Genomic DNA, 10,022 nt, shown 5'->3' on the forward strand with positions numbered 1-10,022 from the left:
AATTAATTACAGTCTAGAGACAGCTTTTTCTTTGAATTACTGGGAGTTTAAATTATCAAGAGTAGACTGTACCATGGGAAGTGGGCAAACGATCAGTTCACCACAGAAGCTTCAGCTTCCAAGAACCGTCCATCAAATTAATAGTTATTAGAAGGTTCAATGTGAATTCAGAAATATGATACTTATTTACCATACTCGTAAAAATAAAATTGATGTTTCCACATTGCAATACTTTTTTATTATATTGAAACTACAACGCAGCTATCCAAAGTACAACTCTAAATCTATAACAACGCTAAAAATCTACTACGAAGCTTAAACTACATACAAGGAGGCTTAAAACTACAAGGCTTAAAACTACAATGAGGCTTAAAACTACAACGAGGCTTAAAACTACAACGAGGCTTAAAACAACAACGAGGCTTAAAACTAAAATATAAAACTCAATCATCCAAATAATAATTCCACATCCCCAAAAACACCACAGGCGGGGCACTCATATAGCATGATTGCCTCGACCTTTGTCGGAAGGAAATGGATGCACCTCTTGCATATTAAATGGCGGCACCACAGCATGTAACAGTGTCCCCGAAATAAAATGGTTACACATCGCCGACATAATGGAAGATCTGGAAAAGAAATTTAATTTAATAAATAGTATCATTTGTTGATTAATGTAAAAAAATTATACAGACCATTTCTTTATTTATCATGATAAAACTAAATTGGAAAGAAGGTTAATGGGAAAGAACTGGAGTTTTGAAGGTTCATTTGAAATTCACAAATTAAAAAAGTAATGTTTTATGTTTCGATCTGGGCGACTTTCAGAGTTTTCAATTTTTTTTACACATAGTAGAACCCTAAAACAAGCTTTCCAACAATTTTCCCTATAATTTTTGCAAAGCGACAGACTGGTATTTTTTTTCAAAATCCGAAAAATGTTCTTAGCGCACAAATAACTTCCGAAATATAGCAAAAGCTCTCGGAAAAACACATTAAAAAAAATACGTCCAAATTCGATAAATAGTTCACGGGAAATCAGCTATTAACCTTGAAGTTTGTTTCCGAGACAACCAAAAATGATTTGGTAAATTGGGTTGCACCAATCGATCCTTTAAAGCATAAACTTTTTAGCGCATTTTCCAACGAAGTTGGGTGCGGTATTGCAGTCACTTTCTCTGTCCGTCCGTCGGAAATTTTTAGAATTTTGAAATAAAAATACAGCAATCCGATAATTTGCAAAAATCATCATTCATTATACAAAGACTATAAATCCTGCGGTGACCAATTTCTCATATCATTTTGTTATCAAAAGAAGAATAAACATGGTTTTGTTGAGTGACAACATCCAACCCAAACTGTAATTTGACTGGTCTATATGGAAATCATGCTTTGGTCACAGATACAAAAATACTGACCAGGTTCTCTCCTGGGCGAAAATGTATGAGTATGAGAACGTAATGCAAATGAAATTTAGAAACAGTTTGATTGCTAGAGAACGTTTGTCACATCAAGTAGACTCTTGCCTCTTGATGCCCTAAGAAATAATTCCTTTTTTTACTGTGAATTTTTTTTTAATAAAACGCCCTGTATATTTTTAGTTATTTCAATGGCATATGTTAGCGTCTACATTAAACGCTATTTTATTATACCATAAAATTATTACAGATCAGGTTCCACCATATTTAGCTGAAAGTGGTAACTCCAGTAACAGACACGATAAGACGTACTATTGTTACGTAGTCTAGCCTGGTTAACTAATCGCACGGATTAAAATCAAGTAACGATTAGTGTTTGTCTGTATGTCGTTCGTCTAGTCAAGTTTTGTCGAATCCTAAATTTTATACTTTTATAAATGATAGTAGAGAAAAAAAAATTAAAAAAAAATAAAATAAAATAAAGCACCCACATTTTCTACAAGTTGAGCAATTTAATTAAGTGGCGTTGTTTATTGTGTGTTTGTTTGGCTTTGCATTTGGGTTGAATACGAATGGGTTGTGATACTGTGGTATGTTTCTGAGAAAAAAGAGTTTTGGGTTTTTTAACCGTGCTAGGACGTGTAACTATTGGGTGGACTTATCATTGTAGTGTATGTCGCGTTACTTATTATTTTTATTATTTGTTTATCTTCACACTTATAATCGTTATGGTACAGGAGACGGGTCATGACCCCAATCGTCATGCAGGGTGGTTTGTCATTGGTTAAGGAACCTTGTAACGATGTTAGCGTTTTCAATAGTACTTTTGCATGTTGGTGTGCAGGTAATTCGGAAGTTGTAAGATGTGCAAGTAGTGTGTAAAAGTTCTAGCTGTTTATTATTATTTACTTTTTGATTTTTTGTTAAATGTTGCCATCTTATTAATTTTTTTCCGAATAATTTTCCATAAGCAAGCCCTAGTTTGATAAATCGTAGCGACCTTGTTTTTTGAAGTTAAAAAATACCTTTGAGTATGAAGAGAATGATAATCCAAGTAAAGGGTAACATTTTGATAATGAGAAAGTTGAATTTAGTTATACAGGGTGCTCATAAGGAAATGGTAATTTTGAATTCTGAATTGCCATACCTTTTTTTCAAATAGAGCTACACACTATTTTACTTCGCCATTCGATAGTTCTTGTTTCTCTTCAATTTTTATACGAGATGTCCTGTGTCTGTGTCTAAACCAAGTTATTCAATATTTTTCAGAGAAATACCTAGCCATTAATTAATTCCATGCTTATTTGCCGGAGTAGGCCGTGAAAATAAATAATAACAGAATGTCAGAAAGCAAACAAGTGTCAATTTGGCAATTCAATGAATCTAAGTAGTATTGAAAAAAATTGTTACATTTCTTTTCATAGTTTATCTTTTCATAAAAATCACTGTTCTTTTTTATTTTTTAATGCTACCCTACAATTATCGCATTTCCAAATTGACAGTTGTTTACTTTTTTTATTATCACTGCCTACTCCTGTGCATAATTAATTAATAGGTAAGTATTTTCGTGAAAAATATTGAATAATCTAAAATTACTAGGTTAAGAGACAGAAAAGAACAAAACCCTGTATCACTAAATCCAACTCTCCAATTATCAAAATGTTGCCCTTTACTCAGATTAGCATTATTGCTCAAACGGATTTCTTAAATTCAAAAAACAAGGTCTCTACGATTTATCACAGTGGGGCTTGTTTATTGTGAATTATCCGGAAAAAAGATTAGTAAGATGGAGACATTGACAAACAAGTATAAATTGTGCACAACTCTTGTGCAGATAAAACGCATTTTTTTTAACCGAAATAGCTTTTGTTTTGACATCACCAATGGATATATTTCTTGCAGACGTCTCAGAGTACCCTCTTCCGACAATCCGTTCTTGAGGTATAAGGGAAAATACCGGATCACGATAAGAGGTCGAGGAGGAGGGCTATGGTTGGTAGTAGAAATTAATTCCTTTCCCAATGAAGCGATGCGATAAGCGATGCAACATGAGCAATCTTTTATCTCCCGATGCAACTTGTATCCTCGCAACACTCCAGGGCACACTGGAGCGATACGATAGCCTCTAGGATACGCAACGGAGCAGTTGTTTTGATCAGTCGTCATGAGTTCCTCAGAGCGCTACTTCCAACTGTGGAATCTACCCAATTGTATTGGCTCCATCGATGGAAAACATATCCGCGTTAAGGAAAAACAATATTCATGTCGAAGTGTCAGTAAAGAACAATGATTGTGTCAACTGCACTGAATTACGGTTAAAGTGATCGCTTTATCTATCCTTACGGTTAAATAACGGCTTAGCCTACTCATTCAAACCTATTAAAATGCCAATGTAACATATGCTATAAAATAAAAATTTGTTAGTGAAGGATGTCCATGTATGTCATTCTAATTTTTCTCACGCGTTTTGCAGTTTATTAAATTCGCCAATCAATGCTTCAGAAGATATTAGAAAATGTTTCCCTAAGAGTTGGCTTCCACCTACTATAGTACTGAGATGCCCCAACCTTAGCAACATCCTGTGAATTAGATTGTCGATACGAAGCACCCTATACATCATGTTAGTTACAAAAGCTGCCAACCGAAATCCGGTGGGATTGCAGAAAAGGGAAAAAGGAGACGGATGTAAATTCTCGGAAGAACGCATGTGTTTGGCATTACCAACACCTGCCCTCGAGAGTCTTCCTAGAAATGCGTGCAGGGGATGGGCGGTTTTCAGGGTTGTTAAGGGATCAAGTGACCGCGTCGCTTGGGGTAGTTAATAAATACGATGTATCATGTGTGTTCCGGGTCTTTTTCTTGTAACCGGCTTAAGTGTAAAGTAGGTACGGCTTATCTGGAAATATTTTTGTTATACCTTAATCATTGCTGTGTGCTTTTGTTTTTTGTATCAGGTAATTTTAGTAATCTCTGAATGTGTCTAACATAAATGCAGATTCTAACCCTTTACCCATGTGCTTACTGATGTCACTTAATTCTGTATCAACCTCTTGTATGATGTGTAACCTTTGTTAGTGTTGACAATTATGTTTCATGTATGTCGGTAGGGCTGTATCCGTATTGTACATATTTTGCATGTGTCCCGCTATTTGTGTATCGTGGTTTTTAGTCACTCTCGAACCTCTTTGGCATTGGTTCAATTATTTCATTGCATGTTATTATATTTGTTTATTGTGCTGGTGAGTAACCGAGAGGGAAGTGTGTTTGTTTAGAGGGGATCAAGTTATTCAAGTTTATATGGGCCTTGGTGAACCAGACACTAACATTTTCACTCGTTCCGAAACCAAAGCAACTCTAGCCCACGTCTACAGGCACCCCACTGGGTCTGGGTAATCCTACCGTCCGGCGAGGCACATTTAATATCTCTTAGTTTTGTCTGATATATGTGTTGTAATACCTGCGGAATGGTTCGATTCCATTTTGGTTACTCATAGCATGTCTATAATATTTACTCGTGTTAAAGAGTTTTACTCGAGAAGGCGCGAAAATGCTGTGCATGAGGTGTTAGCTGTATGCTTTCTTCATTATAGGGCTACTCCGAATTAAGTTTTCCTAATTCGTAAGGTAAATGCCGGAGTGATATAGAACAATTTAAGACCTTCTGCAGGGGCACCGCTAAAAAGCATTATGCGGGTCACTCTGTAATCTAACTTGGTATTAGCTTCAATATAATCTTAATCAGCCATTGCTTTTGATGTTCCTTACCCATAAAACGCCTTCAGTGCCTGCATAGAACTCAGTTACTACACAAGGTAAGGTAAGGTGTCCTACATGACGATCACGATCTTGGTGCAATCGGAGTGGCCACCGAGTGACAGATTCTCGCGGGAAACTTAAGCGAGAATATATAGGCAGCCATGTTAATTTGGTGTTCCCGCTACTACAGAATATGGTCAAATATTCCGGCGAGACTTGAAGTTGGTGTTGCCCGCTAAGATAGGAGGCTAAGATCATAACAGATTTTGGTGCCGCAGAGGTACCTATTTCGAATGAATTTATTTGAAATACGTATTTAAAATAGAAAATGCCATTTCATATTTTGTATTTTAAATACTGTAGATAAAATCTTTTCTATTTTCTATTTTAAATAAATCAGTATAACTATTTTCTATTTAAAATAACGTAGTATAGATTCGATTCAAAGTTTTTCTGGTTTACCTGCAAATGTGATCTGTGGAAAGAAACTAAAAATGGTGATCTGTGGTAAAGAAGTGCATCAAAACGCTTCCTTGCACAAAACGTGCTTGGCTTGCTTGTTTACGTGATTTCTGTGGTTTACGCACGCGTTTTTTTAACGGTATATAAAAAAATTTAGAAATTTCCTTCAAATTCAAGTATTATACGTTTATTTTGACTATATTTCTTAGTTAATTAGTGGTTTAAAAATACACATAATCTGTGTACAAATCATGTCCAGTGGTCAGGAGGATAAGATATCTGCAGAGGAAAAAGAAACTAATGACCAGGGCTCTAGTAGTAACGACCGTACGCCATTACCGTTGATATTAGATGGAAAGTTTTTTAAAATAATACATATTGAAAATGAAACGGGGGGGTTACAGCAAAATGCTCCAAATGCAATAAACTTATTAAAGGGCAAATCAATGCTACTACAAACTTTCGAACCCATTTAAAGGTAAGTAATCGGTAATGTGTACTCATATTTTTTTGTTCGACGATTCTTCTACAGATAGCCCTGGCTCTTCAGATTTAAATAATGGGTTACAGCTTGAAGCCCTTCAATATCTTCAGAGTCCACTTACAAATTTGTCAATGTTGGATCAATTTCCTAACATCAAAAAGTTATTTATAAAATACAACACACCACTTCCGTCATCGGCTCCTGTTGAAAGGCTGTTTTCATACGCAGGGATGATCATGCGACCAAAACGTCGATGTATGAATGATGATACATTTGAAAAACTTTTAATAATTAAAGCTAATGTAAATTTTATTGCAAATAAATAAATTGTAAAACCATTTTGTATTCGAAATGTTATTTCAAATACCTATTTTCTATTTTAAATAAATGTACAAAAACCATTTTGCATTTTACATTTTAAATACAATATCTGAATACATTTTGTATTTTCCATTTTAAATACTTATTTAAATGCATTTTACCCACCTCTGGTGACCAGGATACAGGTTCTGAAGGCAATGTGGCAACAGGTTACTTGCTTTAGTTGTGTGTTTGTCGATTTTAATACTAATCTTATCTTCGTTTATATCAGACATACTGCTGTGTGTTGTACTTATAGGTAACGAGGAGACGTCACTATCGCGAGAGGAAGTACCTGGGGAGGACGGCCAATTGTTTGACTTCGGTCCACTGGAGGTGGAGTTTGTACTACTGAGGGGAGTGGATGAATAAGCAGACCAAAAGCTGGAGACGTTCATGAGGACTCAGGGGGCCGTCAATCAACGCCTTCTGGATCCTTTGGAACGAAACCAGCCCAGGAAGGACCCGAAACCAAAACCATCATCGACAGCGAGCGGTGAGTCTATTTCGACCAATCTTATCTGTCCAACCCCTACCCTGTCCGAGTCGAACACTGTCCCACGGAGAAGCTATCTGGATAGAGGGAATATTGGAGGATTTGGATATAATTATAAAAGAAGGTGTGATCATTTATGAGGACAACAGAGGCTGCATTGGAATGCAAGCGCTCAAAACATATAGATATTAAACATCATTTTATAAGGGATTACGTAGAAAAAGGGAGTCGAGTTGTGCGGATCCTGACTGGAAGGTCATGGCTAAGACCCTGGCGAGACGACCTGCTCCAATTCCCACTATGAAGAGACCCCATTTCAGTTCCGACCGGCATAAGCCCATGTTATTCCTGGATCAGTTTAAGTGCCCCGGAGGAAAAGTTAGATGTGGTTCGAGGATGTTTGGAGACAAGTGCGTTAGAGTGGATGGGGATTCGCGAGCGAGCATGGGCAACTTTTGCGGATTTTAGGAGAGATTTCTTGGAGCAGTATTGATCTGAGGATCGCCAACATGCACAGCGGGTGAAGTTTTTGGCACAGGAATATTCTCCATGGGGAGGTCCATGTTCGAGTATTTTTTAAACAGTTCACCAAGCTACGAGCAGTGATACCGTCAAGTCCCGAGAAGACGCTGGTAGAGGATGTGATGCGCCAGTTCTCGAGCTCTATAAGATCTCTGTGGCCCTTGGCTTCGACCAACGATTTGGGTGGTGCCCTGAGGTTTCTCGGCCAGCAGGAGGAGGCAGGAAGGAAATGTCCACGTTGTTTCAGAGTCGCAGCGATAACAGAGGCCACGTGTGGATCCGTCCGAGGGACGCCGGACCCAACAGGAAGTGGTATCTCCGTATTTGATGTTTCCTATTCCGCCACCACTTTACATAAATGTAAAGGAAAGCTTGCAGCGAGTAAGTAGCAGTGCATCCATAGGTGACAGAAAGGGTACGTTCCACTTAAAGACTGCGACGATTGCAACGTCCCAAATTTCGTTCCACTTGACGCCACAAATGTTGTGGTCGATGTCGAAAACGTCATAGTTGACGTCATTAATAGTCGACCGCAAAGCCCGCTTCGCGCGTAAAACAGAGGTGGGTCAGAGTGGTCGTTTGGTTTTTGTTAGGTTATGTTAAATGTTTTGCCTTAGTTTCCTTTCACCAAAATGACTACCCTAAGTTTATATCATGACGGCCAGTTGGTAGAATTAATTGTATCTGCGGAGGATGCGGAGCGTGCACAAAATGGTAAGTTTCTAAAAATTGAGCAAATTGTTTATATATATTTTCAGATATGCAGTTTGCTGCAAAGCTGTTAAACGCAGGATTATCGGAAACCGCTGCGGAAGAAGAATCGATTGTATCCCCTGAAGAAGAATCCATTGTATCCCCTGAAGACGTAGATCGGGGTGACGGAGGTATGTTGCGGAACCATGTTAACAATTACCATCACTAACGTAGCAAGTCTCCTATAGGCATAACTTCTAGTATTCATAACAACCAACATTTCTAGACATTAATTTCTTCGATTTTTCAGGTTCATTATATAGATGGACAACGCCATCAATTTTACTGTTATTGGAGACATATCGGTCATATGAATCCCAATTTACCGATGGCAGGCAACCGCAAAAAAAAGTATGGGACAAGGTTGCAGAGATTTTAAATAATAATGTAACTGGAATGCAGTGTGCCGCAAAACTGAGAAGTTTAAAAAAAACGTATAAATCCATAAAAGATCACAATGCGAAATCTGGCAACGACAAGAGAACTTGGAAATTTTTTGACGTACGTATACCTATAGGTAATTTTTCTTTAAACTCAACTTTTTTGCAGCTTATGGATGAAATATTTTCGAAGCGTGCATGGTGCAATCCGGTTGCGGTTGCGTCCTCCTCAGATACAGATGTCAAACCACAGGATAATACCAGTGGTGAGTTCAAAAGTACCAATGATCACCTTATTTACAATTACAACATAATTTATCTACTTAACTGTTCTTACGTACACGTCTTTCAAATTGTTGTTTAACTATTTATACCTAATATGTATATTATATCTTATAGCCCCATCAACATCGAAACCAAGTACCAATGTGCTTATGGCCAAAAGATTAAGACAAAAGGACGAGCATGAGGAAGCAAGAGCAAAGCGACATAAGGAGAGGTTAGAAATGGATCACAAGTTTTTAGCAGTTTTGGAAAAGCTAGCAAATAAATAATAAATTCTATTTTATATTATTGATGAAGTCACAGTTTTGTTTATTATTTATATATTTATATTATAATATTTACTAGGTATTCAAACGTTGATTTTGACATTCTAGAAATACAATACTCCTATAAATAGCTTTTAATTTATTATTTAATCAAACAGAATGCTTGGCAAATTGCTCACCTAAAATGACTTTTAAATTCGTTGTCTGCATAACGGCCAACGACATCTGCATAATCCGTAATTCGCGGGCGAAGTTTCCGCTTCTTTCTTTGTTGAAAAAATTCTTCATCATCCAGACTTGAACTGGAACTTGATGATATCCGTCGCCGACGAATAATTATGCCAACAACAGCGGCCATCTTGAAACCTAAAACCTCCAAAACCTGTTCCACTTGAAAACTTCGACCACAACGCTTTTTGATTGTGGAACGCATAAAAGAGCGGTCGCTGACGAAATTAGTGCGGGCGCTAAGTGGAACGTACCCAAAGTCGATTGAACAATCTTGAAACTGAATTTGAGTAGAACAACGAACAAGATTTATTATTTTTGGAAGTAGCAGTGGAACGTTAGTTGTTAGAAACATGACAAAAGACTTTACAATAGGGGTTAATGCCCTCTACATCTTTTAACGGCAGCATTGAAACTCATTTCTCAAAATGTTCATCTTCATCTTCAAAGAGTTGTTTACTTTTATCATTAAAATGAACGTTTTTTTGTAATTCTTCTTGCTGACAAGTTTACAATATGGAAATAGAATTTCAATTGAAAGTTTCATTGATGGAGTCGTCGCAAACTCGGTCTGGCTATAGGGTGAAATGGAACTTATCGCTCTGGGCCAAC

General features: G+C 37.2%; 1 protein-coding gene across 1 annotated transcript; it reads left to right on the forward strand.

Annotated features, from left to right (window-relative positions):
- The first annotated feature begins 6,459 nt into the window (after positions 1-6,459).
- LOC116165115 lies at positions 6,460-9,265 on the forward strand. The gene is made up of 6 exons (XM_031479413.1): positions 6,460-8,059; positions 8,116-8,212; positions 8,257-8,382; positions 8,502-8,752; positions 8,801-8,897; positions 9,031-9,265. The coding sequence occupies exons 2-6, from the start codon at positions 8,131-8,133 to the stop codon at positions 9,183-9,185; spliced, it is 711 nt and encodes a 236-aa protein (XP_031335273.1). The 5' UTR covers positions 6,460-8,059; positions 8,116-8,130; the 3' UTR covers positions 9,186-9,265.
- The last annotated feature ends 757 nt before the right edge of the window (positions 9,266-10,022 follow it).

This window comes from Photinus pyralis, unplaced genomic scaffold, assembly GCF_008802855.1.
Source record: "Photinus pyralis isolate 1611_PpyrPB1 unplaced genomic scaffold, Ppyr1.3 Ppyr1.4_LG2, whole genome shotgun sequence".
Lineage (NCBI taxonomy): Eukaryota > Metazoa > Arthropoda > Insecta > Coleoptera > Lampyridae > Photinus > Photinus pyralis.

Excerpts from the sequence above, each read along its gene's own strand:
- LOC116165115 (XM_031479413.1), top strand. The coding sequence starts at position 8,131 with ATGACTACCCTAAGTTTATATCATGACGGCCAGTTGGTAGAATTAATT. Across the intron at positions 8,213-8,256 it reads TGCGGAGCGTGCACAAAATG|ATATGCAGTTTGCTGCAAAG; the intron begins GTAAGTTTCTAA and ends ATATATTTTCAG. Across the intron at positions 8,753-8,800 it reads GAACTTGGAAATTTTTTGAC|CTTATGGATGAAATATTTTC; the intron begins GTACGTATACCT and ends ACTTTTTTGCAG.